The sequence below is a fragment of the Ylistrum balloti genome, unplaced genomic scaffold, assembly GCF_031769215.1.
Source record: "Ylistrum balloti isolate Yb309-2 unplaced genomic scaffold, AGI_CSIRO_Ybal_v1 Utg370734, whole genome shotgun sequence".
Lineage (NCBI taxonomy): Eukaryota > Metazoa > Mollusca > Bivalvia > Pectinida > Pectinidae > Ylistrum > Ylistrum balloti.
This window is the reverse complement of record NW_026782433.1, coordinates 399,341-418,705: the sequence shown is the minus strand read 5'-3', so window position 1 is coordinate 418,705 and position 19,365 is coordinate 399,341. Positions and strand designations below refer to the sequence as shown.

Sequence of the window (19,365 nt, the reverse complement as noted above, 5' to 3'; positions counted from 1 at the left end):
AAATTTTAGCAAGTCACCAATAACCATGTACAAAATTTTACCCAACATGAACATCTCTGTTCAATGAGATATTGTATTACTTCATATGGGAAAAGACAGAACACGATAATATACGTTGCCTTAGTGGGATTTCGATTACCCCAATGTCAGTGTAATGTAATCAATTGGGGGTGTCCTGTGGATGCTTCAAAGTATATTTTGGTGTGGCAGCAAGGAATATTGCTGCCATCCACAAACAAATACCTCGCAAACATAAGAATGTCGCCCTTAAATGGCAAAAGACTTTGGTAAGACGTTAAATAATGTAAAACCAAATCAATCCTACACTAATATAGACTGGAGAACTTCAGTATTTCTCTTAAACTAGGTCAATGTAAAAATGGACCTATAGTCTCGCTGTTGACTATTTCTAGAGGTATCATAATCGTCCAAAATGTACCAGGCCTAGGTCTTCTCTTAACTGACCCGAAAAAAGGAACATCTAGGTGATGTACATTGTACTGGAACACAGGCCTGTGTTAGCAGCTACCCGTCTAACTGACATCACCCTTATTACAATTTCAGGCACGTTTCCGTTTCTAACACGGTAAAAACGGTGCAATATAGCAAGCTTTGTCATCGGCTAATTCGCACATGCCATTTAACACAAAATATGACAGCGTCCACAGCCGTTTATTTCATTAAACGAGCAGACAACATAACATGTAAACATGTTCACATGGGGTAAATAGGTAGGATCATTGGATAAATTAAAACGTATCGTACACTTCATGGGTAATATCGATACGTTTTGAGATATATTAGATATCCGTGCATACTTTTATGTAAGTAAAAGTTTTTGATGTGCTGTGATAGATTAGATTTATTCGGATTTACTTCTAAGATTTGCTTTTCAGATCCACTTACTTTGCCCTACCGGAAGTAAAAGAGAGCACAGAAGTTGATGACATCACGAGTTTAGACGATGTTATCCACACTTCCGGTTTAAATGTAGGAAATGTTTTGACAGTTTGATACGATGTATGCCTCGTTAAAGAAAGGAAACGCACAATTTCAATATCGTTTATGATAAAGATTTCACGATTATATAGTATGTTTTTATGTAGATAAACGTCAACTGATTTAGCCTGTTTTGTTACCTAGATCATCGAGACTGAACTAGAAGACTGAGTGTCAGATGACAGGTGTCTCCCGTGACAGTTGCAGGTCATCACGGAATACAAAAAATAATCCCAGAAACAAGAGATTGTTATGCAGTAAACAGTCATTATAAGCTGTATCTGCAAGAAGCAGAATAATGGCATCTTCAATCAAAAGTCATGCAGTCATTCCGAAACCAAAGATAGTAAGGTAAACAAATTGAACACTTAAACTGACTATACACTGATACAGATCGTGCTCTCAGGCATGGTTCGTGTGCACATCGTACATGCAGGGAATTCAGATTCCCGCAAATGAGCTTTGACTCTTTAAGTTTGAAGGTATATGTTCGATCCTTCAGATTTGGGATTTGACTTTAGAAGTTACCAAATGTCAAGGGTCAGCTGATATGAATGTTCAACATGTGCACATCGAGCGTACAGTTCCTGATCTTGAAATCCAGTAATTTGGTCATATGATATTATCTTTCCTCTGTTTTCTATGATCACAGACTCTTAGGAATTCAAAATTAATACATCTTAACTATACATCGGTTGAAGCTACTATGATCTTGATATCTTCCTCACTTTTCATTTTATCATATTTAAAATGATTTTTTTGTTCAAATTGTTTGAGTAATTTATATGAAATTATTTAAATATACATATAATATACAGTAAGAAATATAAAAATCAGGTAGTTCCCGAGATTTCCTTTTGATCAAATTTCTAAATGCGATCTTTAAGGTTGTATATGTGCACCTGGAATGTGGGTACAACAGACCCTCCTAGTGATATGACAGAACTTCTTGGACTGGACAAACCTTATGAAATGCTACCCGATATATATGGCATAGGGTAAGTATATTTGTTATGTCAAAAGTACCAGACTTTATTGTATTGTGCTGCATATGTTTTGTATTTCTGATTACATAAGTGGTGGCTTCTGTGTGATATTACTCTCCCTAATACAGCCATAATGTAAGAATTTAAGCTGCTATGCTTTAGCTTGCTGAGTTCTGAAGAACTATTTTGTAATTATTCGTAAGTGTTTCTTGTTTGGTCATGGGAAACATTACATTCTCAGTGCACATACAAAACAAAGGGGTAAATACTTGTGATCAGAACTCGTCAGGACTTTTACATAAGTGGTTGAGAATTAAGACTGGTTGAGTCAGAATGAAAAAACAAAACATACAGATTGAGGCAGAGACTGAATAGTGAAATTTTTGGCATATTCACTTTGAAAGAGTGAGCCATTCCCATCCAAAACTAAACTTGCTGTATGTAAATATATTGACCAATCTTAAGTTTTCAGTAAATAGTTCAAATAAGATACGGTAATATAATGATAACCAATACACGTTTTAACAGAACACATTTTATCATTCAGGTTCATTGTTTTGTATTCAACTGGGAATTATAAAACTGTGCATTTTTTACCCTACACATATTGTTGCTCTCATTCAGTATATGTATGTTGATATTCTGTGATGCTAGAACCATCTCAAGCTGGTTATGTGAAGGTTTAGCTATATGTTTATTATAAGTACTGTGTAGTTTGTTGATTGGCAAATTTAATTTCTTACTTATATCAAAGTTTGTCATTGTTGTCAGACTTTGATTTTCCTGTGCTTTTATAGACAAAAATAAACAGAAAAGGGGAGTGTTCTTACATAGTTTAAAAAAGAAAATCAGTATGACTTTGAGATGTATCATTTGGATATAAAAATTCAACTACGGTATCTAAACTGTACATACTCTTGATTTAACTTACTAATGGCTTCTATCTTCACCCTCCATGATGAAATTATTTATAAAGTGATACTAATACTAAAATGTTTTACATCAAACATTAATTTTCAACTCAGATATATGGTAATACCTAGCCAGCTTGACAACTAGATCTTTATTGAAATCATACTCTGCTTTTTATGTACTTCAGAATTTTTACATTAACTTTCAATTTGCATACCTAGATACAGAATCTGTATGATACAGAATATATAGGCATTTGTTCAGTTTCTGAAACATGGACAGAGGTCTGACCCCTAGGTTACTACTTATAATACTCTGCCTTACCAATATGTCGCTTATTTTTCATCAGTTTACAAGAAGTGAGTACAGGTGATGCAGATGCAGAAGAAAACAAGTGGACCAAAGCCTTAACACATGTTCTTGGGAAAACAGGATTTGTTCGAGTGAGTATCAGACAAGCCCATTAAATGCAGCATTCTCAGATATTCCATTGAAATCTGAGATTGATGTTTACATCTTTATGATCATTTTATAGAAAGATGCTACTATGCATGTACATGTATTTTGTTATCAATTCTATAGTACTGTGAGATTACAGGCATACGATGGTGTACTGTATCAGTCTCCAGCAAATCTATTTTGTTTCGTCGAATACAATGTATATAGGGGGTTGTTTTCTCTAAGGAGGAGGTTAGAAGATGCAGAGAAGTTCTGAAGTTATTGATTGACAAAGTATTATGGGCTGAGTAATTTGTGATATTGACAAAGTTGTAGGTTGCAGAGTGGTGTGTAGTACTGATAAAGTCTTAGAGTACAGAATAATTTATAATCTAGACAAAGTTGGAGGGTTCAGAGTAATGTGTGATACTGACAAACCCTGAGGGTTATTGACAAAGTCAGAGGGTTCAGAGTAATGTGTGATACTGACAAACCCTGAGGGTTATTGACAAAGTCGGAGGGTTCAGAGTAATGTGTGATACTGACAAACCCTGAGGGTTATTGACAAAGTCGGAGGGTTCAGAGTAATGTGTGATACTGACAAACCCTGAGGTTTATTGACAAAGTCTGAGGGTACAGAGTAACTTGTGATATTGACAAGACCTAAGGGTATAGAGTTATGTGTGTTATTGACAAAGTCGGAGGGTTCAGAGTAATGTGTGATACTGACAAACCCTGAGGGTTATTGACAAAGTATGAGGGTTCAGAGTAATGTGTGATACTGACAAACCCTGAGGGTTATTCACAAAGTTGAAGGGTTCAGAGTAATGTGTAATACTGACAAACTCTGAGGGTTATTGACAAAGTCGGAGGGTTCCGAGTAATGTGTGATACTGACAAACCCAGAGGGTTATTGACAAAGTCGGAGGGTTCAGAGTAATGTGTGATACTGACAAGACCTAAGGGTATAGAGTTATGTGTGTTATTGACAAAGTCGAAGGGTTCAGAGTAATGTGTGATACTGACAAACCCTGAGGGTTATTGACAAAGTCGAAGGGTTCAGAGTAATGTGTGATACTGACAAACCCTGAGGGTTATGGACAAAGTCTGAGGGTACAGAGTAACTTGTGATATTGACAAGACCTAAGGGTATAGAGTTATGTGTGTTATTGACAAAGTCGAAGGGTTCAGAGTAATGTGTGATACTGACAAACCCTGAGGGTTATTGACAAAGTCGAAGGGTTCAGAGTAATGTGTGATACTGACAAACCCTGAGGTTTATTGACAAAGTCTGAGGGTACAGAGTAACTTGTGATATTGACAAGACCTAAGGGTATAGAGTTATGTGTGTTATTGACAAAGTCGAAGGGTTCAGAGTAATGTGTGATACTGACAAACCCTGAGGGTTATTGACAAAGTCGGAAGGTTCAGAGTAATGTGTGATACTGACAAACCCTGAGGGTTATTGACAAAGTCGGAGGGTTCAGAGTAATGTGTGATACTGACAAACCCTGAGGGTTATTGACAAAGTCGAAGGATTCAGAGTAATGTGTAATACTGACAAACCCTGTGGGTTATTGACAAAGTCTGAGGGTTCAGAGTAATGTGTGATACTGACAAACCCTGAGGGTTATTGACAAAGTCGGAGGGTTCAGAGTAATGTGTGATACTGACAAACCCTGAGGGTTATTGACAAAGTCTGAGGGTTCAGAGTAATGTGTAATACTGACAAACCCTGAGGGTTATTGACAAAGTCGGAGGGTTCAGAGTAATGTGTAATACTGACAAACCCTGAGGGTTATTGACAAAGTCGGAGGGTTCAGAGTAATGTGTGATACTGACAAACCCTGAGGGTTATTGACAAAGTCTGAGGGTTCAGAGTAATGTGTAATACTGACAAACCTTGAGGGTTATTGACAAAGTCGAAGGATTCAGAGTAATGTGTAATACTGACAAACCCTGAGGGTTATTGACAAAGTCTGAGGGTTCAGAGTAATGTGTAATACTGACAAACCTTGAGGGTTATTGACAAAGTCGGAGGGTTCAGAGTAATGTGTAATACTGAAAAACCCTGAGGGTTATTGACAAAGTCGGAGGGTTCAGAGTAATGTGTGATATTGACAAACCCTGAGGGTGTAAAGTTGTGTGTGACATTGAGACAGTCTGAGGGTATAGAGTAATGTGAGATTTGCAATTGATCCTCTGGATTTCGAGGATGACAAAATTCCAAAATATGATCAAGTAAATGCGTTGAGGTAGAAAAATTCTGTATTCATGTTGAAAAGCATCAAAATTCTGAGGTGTCTTTTAAATGTACAAAATATGTGATAACTCAAAATAGCATTTGAAATTCTTCTTATGCTCATAGGTAAAAGTTGTAAGAATGCAGGGGTTATTATCATTAGCCTTTGTGAAGAGAGGAGACCTGTTAAGCTATGAACACATTGAGTCTGAGAGGTCTAAGGCTGGTATGGGTGGCTGGTGGGTAAGTAGATTCTCTCAGTAAATTATTTACACATGAACTCATTGTAGGGAGACTATTTTAAACATCAATGTTAAAAGTTCTTTTTTATGAAATAACTCTTTGTATTGCAGTTCTTCCTGTAAATATATTTACAAAAAAATTTAATGGTAATTTATTTCAAAGGGTTGTGATATTGGAAACTCTTACTAAATGTATTTGTGACCAAAGTATATCAATTGTGTTGCTTTCTTACTGATAATTACATCTTATCTTCCTACATAGGGCAATAAAGGAGGTGTAAGCATCAGATTTGATGTCAATGGTGTCAATCTAATCATGGTCAACGCCCACTTGGCAGCTCATATGAACAATGCTATGGAACGAATTGAGGTACTATCAGAAATTGCATTCTACTTCATCAAGAAATTGTACGGTATTTGATTTGTCAATGAAAATAAATTGTGACAGTATTACACAGACTGATGTAGCTTAAAATGGTTTATTTTTGATGTTGTAGGATTTTTTCACTATACTAGACACACAGAATTTCCGAGACAAGGATGTTGATAATATCCTAGACCACGAGTAAGTTTATATTAGAATTTGTTTATTTGATAAGTTCAAAAAGGACTTATTTACCCTTGTTAGCTTGAACTTGGATAACTTGAAGAACTTTTTTCAGCAATATTTCTTTGGTTTCTGCAAAAATCCCCTTTATCTTAGCAATAAGAATTTGGATAATTAAAAAATGGTGGTTGTAACAGTAAAACTCTTACATTTCTGTATATCAAAGCTTCATGGACATTACCCCAATAGTATTTCATCTGACTGTTATTTTCTTAATCCCTGGAAAATTAACATTAAATCCAGTCTGCAATAAATTATTTTTCCTGACATAATGTTGAAACAGTGAGCTATGTACCTGATGATGATAACACCATAACTGCTAATGTAACTATAGAAAAAACGGAAAGTACAGACCAATATTTACGCCTGATCAAAAAATCATCACTTTATTTAATATTTAGTAGACATAAGGCAATTGGTCTTAAAATGTCAGGAGAGCGGTCTATGACAAATTAATGAAGGGAGTTAATGATGTGAATTTTATTTAGTTGAAAAGAAAGAGATGATATCAAGTTATGCTTTTAACACTTGATGGCCAAATGAAATATTTAGGAGAGTCTTACCGGAGAAAACTCACATGATTGGGGGTATGTGAACATGTAACTTTGGCTGAAAAAAAATCTTGTTCTTAAATTTCTCAGTTATGTGTTTTGGATGGGAGATCTGAATTTTCGTTTGGATGACTTGAAAAGAGCGGAAGTCGAAAGAGAAATAGCAGCCAAAAATTATAGTGCCTTACTCAAGAACGATCAGGTAAGTTATGTACAAGTTGTTCTAAACAAATTCACTCGTATAATTTATCGTATCTCTTTATGGTGACGTTTTGTGTGATTTTTGGTTTCATTGTTACAGTCCTTCATATCTTATACGAGGTTTCATAGTTCATATGAAATTCATGAAGAATGTCCCAAGAAATTTTGTAACAAGTTTCCCAAATCGTGTTTGAAATGAAAATGAATTAAGATCTTTTTGATCACATGATCAAATATTTTGGCAAATATTGTAGAAATCAATTCTTTTCATTGTTAAGCTGGAAGTCATCTTGACACTATTTCTAAAATCTTGATAATGATTTCATAATGAAATCTGACAATTTGTGGCCTCATTTCATTAATGATATGAAATCCTGATATCTCAGTAAGTCTGATTTATAACATCAGTTCACTGAGGTATTAAATATATTACAAGGTTATGTTGACTATAAACATTGAAAATCATGTGATTGATAGAACTTTGATCAAATATGTAACATAAAGATGAACATCTTCACAAAGTATGATAAAGAATTTTTATAATATGGGGTTCGTTTCAGTTGTTAAAATGTAAAGAAGAGGGAATGATATTCACTGATTTTGAAGAGGGACCAATCACATTTGCACCAACCTACAAGTTTGATCCTGGCACAGACATCTATGACACAAGGTAGGTAATTGTCATATGATACTAAGTCAATACATGTTACATGACGCTAAGTAAATATCTGTCACCAAGTAAAAAGTAGGGACATGTCATAATGTTTATAAAGATTTGAAAGTTTATAGATACAAGTTGTATACTGGTTTAATGAATGTTTGAGTATACTCCCTATAAATGTGTTTGTATTGATCGTCCACAGTGAGAAGCAGCGGGTACCGGCCTGGTGTGATCGAATTCTGTGGATGGTCCATGAAGACTCGTTCCAGAACTTGGATCTTAGTGTGAAACAATTTTACTACAAATCTCTTCCTTCCTACACCACAAGTGACCACAAACCTGTCATCTCAGAGTTTCAATTTCCGGTGTGTACATCACAAAAGTGACCACAAACCTGTCATATGTCACAAAAGTGACCGCAAACCTGTCATATGTCACAAAAGTGACCGCAATCCTGTCATCTCAGAGTTTCAATTTCTGGTGTGTACATCACAAAAGTGACCACAAACCTGTCATATGTCACAAAAGTGACCAAAAACCTGTCATATGTCACAAAAGTGACCGCAAACCTGTCATCTCAGAGTTTCAATTTCCGGTGTATATGTCACAAACGTGACCTCAAACCTGTCATATGTCACAAAAGTGACCGCAATCCTGTCATCTCAGAGTTTCAATTTCTGGTGTGTACATCACAAAAGTGACCACAAACCTGTCATATGTCACAAAAGTGACCAAAAACCTGTCATATGTCACAAAAGTGACCGCAAACCTGTCATCTCAGAGTTTCAATTTCCGGTGTATATGTCACAAACGTGACCTCAAACCTGTCATATGTCACAAAAGTGACCGCAATCCTGTCATCTCAGAGTTTCAATTTCTGGTGTGTACATCACAAAAGTGACCACAAACCTGTCATATGTCACAAAAGTGACCAAAAACCTGTCATATGTCACAAAAGTGACCGCAAACCTGTCATCTCAGAGTTTCAATTTCCGGTGTATATGTCACAAACGTGACCACAAACCTGTCATATGTCACAAAAGTGACCAAAAACCTGTCATATGTCACAAAAGTGACCAAAAACCTGTCATATGTCACAAAAGTGACCACAAGTTTGGGATGCTGAGATCCTAAAGTTTACAAAGTTTTGTATTGTGCTCAGTTTCTCTGTAAGTACAAGAGTTACTGTTATTCTAATGAATCTTGGAACATTGTTGTAGTATGGATATCAGAACCCACCAAAAAAATTATAACAAATGTTTTTTCGGACAAAATTATGATTTTCAGAAATGACCACATAGAGAATATTTAATAGCATCTTCAGAAATATACACTTGTAAAAGATACAAACAGAATTTAGACATACAAGTGAAATATATATTTATTAAGGAAGACACTATTGAATATTCAATGTGTTACATTTTCACAGACAAAACTAGTGAAATACTGTTGTACTTAGGACAGATATAAAATGACAAAGCTTACTTCACTACTCGCTTATCACAGCTTCATAGTGTGCAACAAAATAAAGTTTTTAAAAAATTTAGTAAAAGTATATAAACACAAAAACAATTTCCAATGTAAATTAAAGTTCTTATATGTGAATATTGTGGATATTTTGTTGTGAGTCCAGAGAAACTTTTCTAAAACTTTGATGAGTACACTTTCAAAGAGATAAAAGGGTTCTCAAAATTTAAGCGAGTCCCAAAAGAAAGGCTTAAGTCCAGGACTCATGTATTCAAGTCCCAAAAATTCACTGTCATAGAAACAGTTGCTTATTCATGTCAGTAATAAACAAATTTGCTGTAAAATGTTCAGGGAGAGTGTAACAATAAAGGGGTGTAAGAAGTAAGTTACACAACTGAAAATATGGTGGCAACCTTGGTAATTGCTGGCAATAATACAAATGCTCTTGAAATGTCAACTTCCACTTTCAAGATGTTCAGTTTTGGAGATTTGGACCTCTGACAAAGTAATTTAAGTTGCTGGCTTGCATTGTTCGCTGACTTCCACGGAAATGGAAATTTACCAAGGAATCACAGATTGTGTTACATGTACATACTACAGATGTTTGGTTATGTTTTTGTACCTGGCTTTATGATGTCAATTTTTTAAAATGACCTGTGTTCTCTATCTTCATTGGTATAAATTTACAAAATTGGTAAATAAGAAAAATATGAAAAATAAAACTTTAATAATGTGATATTTCTCTATATAATTTCACTGGTTTAAAATGTAATAAAAAGTCATTCTACTCAAATCAGATTTAGTTTATATTCGAGTTTTCCTCTCTCTCCTTAATACATTAATACAGGCTTTAAAAGACTTTGTTGAAGCAGGTCTGTCCTTATTTCACGAATGAAAATCCCAGGTCTAACTGGCAATCAGTGAACAAAATTGTCCTTAGTTTCAGGTATACATTACTAAAGACATCATTAGTACTGTAACACCTATATCTAAAAATTCTCATTTTCAGGTGTTTCCCCATCCACCCAGCCAACCTGTTGTGACACTTCAGGTCCCATCGACATGGAAGCTTGGTAAGGATGTGGATGTTACATACATGTACAGGAACAACCCTGATCTGACTTCCTCCTCCTGGGACTGGATAGGCCTGTACAGAGTAAGGAGCCCATGGTTTGCATCTACATTACACTGGCATGTAGTTCTAAACTAGAGCTCGTTAGACACTTTAAAAGATATTTTTCTATTAATACTACAGATTTGTTTAATTCAGTGTCTCAATATGTATATTTAATATAACCTGGAAAGTTGATATCTAGTAGATCATATGTTAAGTTCTTCAGCCATTAAATTTGCTGTTAGTCTAGGTCATAGGATGTAGCCATGTGGCATAACTGGTCAGGATATTTGGGGTGTTAAAATTTTTTCTGACATTACTGGCAAGGATTTTAAAATGTGATTGATTCTGTTAAAGTTTTACTCTTTAGTTTTCGTTATAAGGATGTAGAGAAATCACTGTAAATTTAACTTGGACTCTCTCAAACTTCATGTACAGTTATTCGAAGAAGTATTTATATAAATTTCTATCCTTGATGTGCCAGAATGACTTTTCAACCCTGAATGACTACATCAGTTACAAGTATGCAGAGAGTAAGGTAGAGGGAAGGGACCAACCGAATATCACCTTGACCTGGAAGGGAAGAGACCTGCCAACGAAACCAGGAATGTATGTGTTGTGTTACATCAGCAAGGTCAAGGACACATTAATGGGAATGAGCAGTGAGTTCCAGGTAAGTTAACATTACAGTAATGAGTTCCTGGTAAATCAATGTTAAAGTGGTGAGTTCCTGGTAAATCAATGTTAAAGTGGTGAGTTCCTGGTAAATCAATGTTAAAGTGGTGAGTTCCTGGTAAATCAATGTTAAAGTAGTGAGTTCCTGGTAAATCAATGTTAAAGTGGTGAGTTCCTGGTAAATCAATGTTAAAGTAGTGAGTTCCTGATAAATCAATGTTAAAGTAGTGAGTTCCTGATAAATCAATGTTAAAGTAGTGAGTTTCTGGTAAAATAACATTACAGCAGTGAGTTCCAGGTATATTGATATTAAGAGTAGTGAGTTCCTGGTAAATCAATGTTAAAGTAGTGAGTTCCAGGTAAATCAGTGTTAAAGAAATGAGTTCCTGGTAAATCAATGTTAAAGTAGTGAGTTCCTGGTAAATCAATGTTAAAGTAATGACTTCCTGATAAATTAACGTTAAAGCAGGGAGTTCCTGGTAAATCAATGTTAAAGTAGTGAGTTCCAGGGAAATCAATGTTAAAGTAGTGAGTTCCTGGTAAATCAATGTTAAAGTAGTGAGTTCCTGGTAAATCAATGTTAAAGTAGTGAGTTCCTGGTAAAATAACATTAAAGCAGTGAGTTCCTGGTAAATCAATGTTAAAGTAGTGAGTTCCTGGTAAATTAACATTAAAAGCAGTGAGTTCCTGGTAAATCAATGTTAAAGTAATGAGTTCCTGATAAATTAACGTTAAAGCAGTGAGTTCCTGGTAAATTAACGTTAAAGAACTGAGTTCCAGGTAAATCAATGTTAAAGTAGTGAGATCCTGGTAAATCAATGTTAAAGTAGTGAGTTCCTGGTAAATCAATGTTAAAGTAGTGTGTTCCTGGTAAATTAACGTTAAAGCAGTGAGTTCCTGGTAAATCAATGTTAAAGTAAAGAGTTCCTGATAAATCAATGTTAAAGTAGTGAGTTCCTGGTAAATCAATGTTAAAGTAGTGAGTTCCTGGTTAAATAACATTAGAGTAGTGAGTTCCTGGTAAATCAATGTTAAAGTAGTGTGTTCCTGGTAAATTAACGTTAAAGCAGTGAGTTCCTGGTAAATCAATGTTAAAGTAAAGAGTTCCTGATAAATCAATGTTAAAGTAGTGAGTTCCTGGTAAATCAATGTTAAAGTAGTGAGTTCCTGGTTAAATAACATTAGAGTAATGAGTTCCTGGTTAAATAACATTAGAGTAATGAGTTCCTGGTAAAATAATGTTAAAGTAGTGAGTTCCATGTAAAATAATGTTACAGTAGTGAGTTCCTGGTAAATCAATGTTAAAGTAAAGAGTTCCTGATAAATCAATGTTAAAGTAGTGAGTTCCTGGTAAATCAATGTTAAAGTAGTGAGTTCCTGGTTAAATAACATTAGAGTAATGAGTTCCTGGTTAAATAACATTAGAGTAATGAGTTCCTGGTAAAATAATGTTAAAGTAGTGAGTTCCATGTAAAATAATGTTACAGTAGTGAGTTCCTGGTAAATCAATGTTAAAGTAGTGAGTTCCTGGTAAATCAATGTTAAAGTAGTGAGTTCCTTGTAAATCAATGTTAAAGTAGTGAGTTCCTGGTAAATCAATGTTAAAGTAATGACTTCCTGATAAATTAACGTTAATGCAGGGAGTTCCTGGTAAATCAATGTTAAAGAAGTGAGTTCCTGGTAAATCAATGTTAAAGTAGTGAGTTCCTGGTAAATCAATGTTAAAGTAGTGAGTTCCTGGTAAATCAATGTTAAAGTAGTGAGTTCCTGGTAAATCAATGTTAAAGTAGTGAGTTCCTGGTAAATCAGTGTTAAAGAAATGAGTTCCTGGTAAATCAATGTTAAAGCAGTGAGTTCCTGGTAAATTAACATTAAAAGCAGTGAGTTCCTGGTAAATCAATGTTAAAGTAATGAGTTCCTGATAAATTAACGTTAAAGCAGTGAGTTCCTGGTAAATTAACGTTAAAGAACTGAGTTCCAGGTAAATCAATGTTAAAGTAGTGAGATCCTGGTAAATCAATGTTAAAGTAGTGAGTTCCTGGTAAATCAATGTTAAAGTAGTGAGTTCCTGGTAAATTAACGTTAAAGTAGTGAGTTCCTGGTAAATCAATGTTAAAGTAGTGTGTTCCTGGTAAATTAACGTTAAAGCAGTGAGTTCCTGGTAAATCAATGTTAAAGTAAAGAGTTCCTGATAAATCAATGTTAAAGTAGTGAGTTCCTGGTAAATCAATGTTAAAGTAGTGAGTTCCTGGTTAAATAACATTAGAGTAGTGAGTTCCTGGTAAATCAATGTTAAAGTAGTGTGTTCCTGGTAAATTAACGTTAAAGCAGTGAGTTCCTGGTAAATCAATGTTAAAGTAAAGAGTTCCTGATAAATCAATGTTAAAGTAGTGAGTTCCTGGTAAATCAATGTTAAAGTAGTGAGTTCCTGGTTAAATAACATTAGAGTAATGAGTTCCTGGTTAAATAACATTAGAGTAATGAGTTCCTGGTAAAATAATGTTAAAGTAGTGAGTTCCTGGTAAATCAATGTTAAAGTAGTGAGTTCCTGGTAAATCAATGTTAAAGTAGTGAGTTCCTTGTAAATCAATGTTAAAGTAGTGAGTTCCTGGTAAATCAATGTTAAAGTAATGACTTCCTGATAAATTAACGTTAATGCAGGGAGTTCCTGGTAAATCAATGTTAAAGAAGTGAGTTCCTGGTAAATCAATGTTAAAGTAGTGAGTTCCTGGTAAATCAATGTTAAAGTAGTGAGTTCCTGGTAAATCAATGTTAAAGTAGTGAGTTCCTGGTAAATCAATGTTAAAGTAGTGAGTTCCTGGTAAATCAGTGTTAAAGAAATGAGTTCCTGGTAAATCAATGTTAAAGCAGTGAGTTCCTGGTAAATTAACGTTAATGTAGTTAGTTCCTGGTAAATCAATGTTAAAGTAGTGAGTTCCTGGTAAATCAATGTTAAAGTAGTGAGTTCCTGGTAAATCAATGTTAAAGTAGTGAGTTCCTGGTAAATCAGTGTTAAAGAAATGAGTTCCTGGTAAATCAATGTTAAAGCAGTGAGTTCCTGGTAAATTAACGTTAATGTAGTTAGTTCCTGGTAAATCAATGTTAAAGTAGTGAGTTCCTGATAAATCAATGTTAAAGTAGTGAGTTCCTGGTAAAAATAACATTACAGCAGTGAGTTCCAGGGATATTAATATTAAGAGTAGTGAGTACCTGGTAAATCAATTTTAAAGTAGTGAGTTCCTGGTAAATCAGTGTTAAAGAAATGAGTTCCTGGTAAATCAATGTTAAGGTAGTGAGTTCCTGGTAAAATAACATTAAAGCAGTGAGTTCCTGGTAAATCAATGTTAAAGTAGTGAGTTCCAGGTAAAATAATGTTAAAGTAATGAGTTCCAGGTAAATTAAAGTTAAAGTAGTGAGTTCCTGGTAAATTAACGTTAGAGCAGTGAGATTATGTAAGTTAACATTACAGTAGTGAGTTCCATGTTAGTGAACGTTTCACCTGTAACATGTATATGATCATGACTTATGTCACAATTTAAGGAAGAATAGTTATAGATGTCTGGTCAGTAGATAACGTTCAAATAACAGACCTTGACACAAATATGCTTGTAAATTTTGGAAATCATACAGAAAAATGGATGATATGTAATTTTTCATTATGTTTTAGGTTGTGCAGTGAGTGATAGATGGAATAATAAAGGTCTGATCATTACAAAGTGCCTACTTACAACAAGTCCTTAATCCTATATTTACAGCTGTCAGATCTGGAGTTTAATACTCGGAGAATTTACACATGATGGTCAGATAACTTCTCTTTTTATATATGTTTTTATTTCTGTTATGAATTTGATCCTCAAGTATAAAAATCTGATAAAATCCTGTCTACTTTTATACAGGTGAGATGTTTTTTTGTGTGATTTGAGAGGTGCTCAAGTCCACTTCCCCTTGTATCCATACAACCAATCTGTGAATCGTATAGTTTTACTGTGATTTTAAATGTTGCTCAGCGAATCTAATGTACAAGTTGGATTCCATTGTCTTGATGTGTTAAGTCTTCTCTGTTCCATATCTTTTAAAGGTTTATCTTTTTTGAGCCTGACATGTACAACTTCGAACCAATTTTCACTTTTGAAAAATATACTTTATGATACCATACTATACCAATTTCACTTCCTAAACAAATGTTCAAACCGCTATCTAAAAAAACATTAACCAAACATTTAAACCAAAGTCCTTATCAAAACACCACAAAAAACTCCTCTCAGAGTACATCTTCATAGTGCTTTATTTTCATTAAAGATTTTAAAATTTCCAACGGATAGTATCAAAATCTTAGAAAATATTGAAAAGACATCTTGGCGATCATGGAACTCAAATAGATGATAAAGAAAGTTCTAATTAAAAGTTGTTTTTTTTTTTTTTTTATACTATCGGTAAATACAAGAATGTGACTTTTATAAATCTTTATTGAGAATACAAATGAGCAAATTTGAAAACAGAAACAGACAAGTTTGGAATACAGATTAAAAATTGTGAAGATTGAGACTTTTGCAAAATACTGTTGGATCATTTGATCATTTGAAAACAACAAACAAATAATTTGGAAAGAGTGAATGAAACAATTTTAAATATTAAAATATTGATTATGAAATCTTTGATGAACATTTCTTGTCATCAGATTATTTTTAACCATTTAAGGAATTATAACTTGGAGATTATTTTGTTTTGAATTGTGTTTTAACCTCAACAACTTGAACCAATAAGATAAGGATCAGTTAGAAGTCTTCAGATTAAAGAATTATGCAAAATATTGCTCAAATCCATGGACAGTATTGTCAGATTTATCAATGTAATTTGGAGAAAGCTGTCGATTACCATATCACATTGATAAATCTTGTTTATTGTTGATGAATATAATATATAATTATATGTAACTTACAAAGCTTTTTTTAAAATTGCAAATAATATTTAATGGACTGTCCAATCACAGCAGTCTGTGGACCATTTATTTTTTTAAAAAATTTATATTTTTGTTCAGATAATTTTTTTTAAGGCATTCTGTTAATGGAATTGTGCAAATGTTAAGAATGTACTGGTTTGTGGGTCAGGAAAGTTACATTATCCTGGCTACCAATTAAAGGAATGAAAACTTTATAGATCTTTCATGTTAGTTAAAGTAAGTAGGAATGAAGGTTATTTTATTTTCTGATATCTGGGTTGTAATCAATGTTGGAAAATTCTCGGCCAGCTTGTATATACTTTAATTTGTACCTCTACTCTTCACATACAATCTATGTAAAATCTTGTTGTAAATGCTTGTTTCTATGAACCAATATGGTGGGTATTATGAAAAAAAAAATTTGGTATTTCTAATAATCTCTTTTAACACATGTATTATTCTTTCAAATATTCTGGTGTAATTATCCATTCAGAACCGGTGCCTCTGAATACTAGTGCAGTGCTCTACAAACTCAGGGCAAGTCCTACTAGTCAAATCAGTAAACAATCAACTAGATGCGTCACCTTGTGAATTTTGGATTTGAGGATATCCTTATAGTTGAATCAACATCTGACTAAGAGTTAACCTGTATTTTGAAAAGGTAAATACCATGACAGATTTTTTTACATTTTGTCTTTATGAGGATGGTCTAATATTAAGACTATATTTTTTAATATTCTAACTTTTGCATGTTGATTGATGTATCAATGTCTACTTTTTGTTTGAATTTTTTTTTCTCTTTAAAGAAAATGTGATGGAATCAGTTATAAGAAAACCAAAACCTCTTTTCTGTTTTACACAGATCTATGACATACCATTTAATATCATGTTGAATAACCCCTGGTGTTTGCTGTATTCTATGTACTGTAAACACACTCAATATCTTGTAATCTAATTTTAGCACTTTGTCATTTTTGGGTAAATTAGTGCAATAATGAATTCACCCATCCAGAATGATTCCTATACATAATTAGTGTGAAAAAACTGCAATTATGAGTCCTTTATCTGGAACAGGAGGGAACTATAGTTTTGCATGGTGTTTGTCCATTTTTTTTGTGTGTGTCCTTCTGTCCTTCCTTGTCCAGTCTCTATCTTGTACAAAACTAATCATGGGAACATAACACTTTGGACATGGGGTTCACCTTGGTGAGACCATGTCACTCATCAAAAGTATGTCACTCTGACATACATTTTGACCTTTGACCTACATCAAGGAAAATATTTGTCTGTGCCCTTTCTTCTACACTAGCAATCATTGGAACTGTATACTTGGGTTATGGGTTCACCGAGGTGAGACAGTGTGCCATATATCAAAAGTAGATCATTGACCTACAGCGAAGAAAAAGTTTGTCAAAGCCCTATCCTCTACACTACCTAATCCTTGGAATTTAAAACTAGAAATATGATTTCACCATAGTGAAACAAATGTGTTGTGTATCAAAAAAAGGTCATTGTAACCTATATTTTGACCTTTGACCCACATAAAAGAAAAAGTTTGTCTGATCCTTATCTCCAACAGTACTAGGGGACTTAAATTTGCTGAATTATCATTAGTGCAGTCATATTTTAGTACAATCTTTTCAGCATGAGAAATACTAAAATTAGATTACCAGTAAAATATGTGTTTACGGTACAGCTATAAGGAAAGTCTGTTATTTTTTTTGTTGTGTATTTATTCAAACTGTTTCATCATTGTCAATGTATTACTCTACAGTTCAATCATAGTTTGATGTGCATTGTTTTCTTTGAAGGAATATTGATTGTGCTTTTTATCATTATTTTTTTGTTGGGAAAAACTTGAACATTAACAGAATAAATGTTTAATTTTTGCGAAATTTCATTACATGCATGATGTAAAATTAGTTATGTGTGAAAGTAGCAAAAGTCATTTTCTTAACCAAATTAATTTCAAATTTCTTGCAAAATATGTATTCATAATGTTTTACAATTATGTTGTTAGATTTTTAAATGTTGTCTTTTTACGGAGCCCATTAACTGACATGCTCCATACTTATTTTATTTCGTTTTTTCGAAATAATAATTCGTTTTTTCGAAATAATATTTCGTTTTTTCAGTTAACGTTCTCCGTATCTTTTCAAGTAAGTTATTGTTGATACTTTTAAAATTTTCTTTCTACATATGGAAGTTTACTTGGAAACTTTAAGTCCTCAAACACCTGAGTGTTTAAAAGCAGTAAGAAACCTATCTACAGGTGTAAAATTTATCTTGGTCTCTGTTGTCATGTGATTTCTGTTGATTGCTCAGTTGTGTTATAGTGTGACCAGGATGAGCTTTTCGCTTGATGTATGACGTCATATGACAAACAAACAGAACAGTTGTGTTCTCTCAGCTATCTCGGTATAGTAGACACATGTTTACTTGAGCCATGACGTCATATGACAAACAAATCACAAGTGTTATCTCTGGTAGGTACATGTAAATGTAATATTATATGGCAAACTGTTTGTTGGAGGTGAGATGTCATACCACCAGATCAGTAGTGTTATCTCTATACAATTAATATGTGTATTTGAGTTGCAATGTGGTAAGTGAAAACAGCAGATCAGCACATCCATATCAATATTAGTGATAGGTAGCATTACAGTGTACTTTAAGATATATCAGTGTTGTTGTGTACCATTTTCTCTGGTATTCTTTATTTGTTTATTGTCTGATCTCAAAAATTCCATTTTTTCTTAGTTTATCCAACATACATTTGTACATCTATTTATAAGATTGCATAAATATTCATATTTTCATATATCTATATACCGGTATAGCTACAAGTTATTTTTGCATTACCTGCATGAAGAGAAAAACAAGATTAATATATATTTGCCAAAGACTTAATTTTATATATAATGTAATGTAAATTTTGTAATGATTGTTAATTGTTATACTCTCTGGATATGATACCATTGTAGTCTCTGTGATATACCTGAAGTCCACTATCCTCTTATGTTATATTGTCGTGCTTTACCCTTAAAAACAGGTTTACGAGCAGAATATGTACTAGATTGAAAAATGTTTACACTGAAGCTCATTGTGGATGAGTTTGTGTCTAATACAAATTCGCTGTTCAGCCCAGTTTTATTTTACATAATTATATAATTCATCTTTATCTTCAATTTCTTTATTTACACCTTTGTCTTGTTGATAGGAGTAAATAATCACCTTCAAAGGGCATAATGACTGATTCTCCCTCTCTTTCATTTATTGTCCCTAATTGGCTTCAAAACTCTTTGTTCCTACCGCAGCCACATCACGTAAC

At 33.7% G+C, this 19,365-nt stretch overlaps 1 protein-coding gene across 1 annotated transcript; it reads left to right on the top strand.

Moving 5' to 3' along the window:
• The first annotated feature begins 1,141 nt into the window (after positions 1-1,141).
• Positions 1,142-15,366, top strand: LOC132557859 (inositol polyphosphate 5-phosphatase K-like). Its single transcript, XM_060222389.1, has 12 exons — positions 1,142-1,350; positions 1,887-1,997; positions 3,247-3,340; positions 5,704-5,820; positions 6,082-6,189; positions 6,317-6,384; positions 7,068-7,179; positions 7,739-7,848; positions 8,042-8,204; positions 10,316-10,462; positions 10,905-11,093; positions 14,763-15,366. The coding sequence occupies exons 1-12, from the start codon at positions 1,298-1,300 to the stop codon at positions 14,772-14,774; spliced, it is 1,284 nt and encodes a 427-aa protein (XP_060078372.1). The 5' UTR covers positions 1,142-1,297; the 3' UTR covers positions 14,775-15,366.
• The last annotated feature ends 3,999 nt before the right edge of the window (positions 15,367-19,365 follow it).

Bases quoted from the DNA above. Each gene is read 5' to 3' on its own strand.
- LOC132557859 (XM_060222389.1), top strand. From the start codon at position 1,298: ATGGCATCTTCAATCAAAAGTCATGCAGTCATTCCGAAACCAAAGATA. The intron at 3,341-5,703 runs GTGAGTATCAGA...TTATGCTCATAG, and splicing joins GGAAAACAGGATTTGTTCGA to GTAAAAGTTGTAAGAATGCA. The intron at 7,849-8,041 runs GTAGGTAATTGT...GATCGTCCACAG, and splicing joins ACAGACATCTATGACACAAG to TGAGAAGCAGCGGGTACCGG.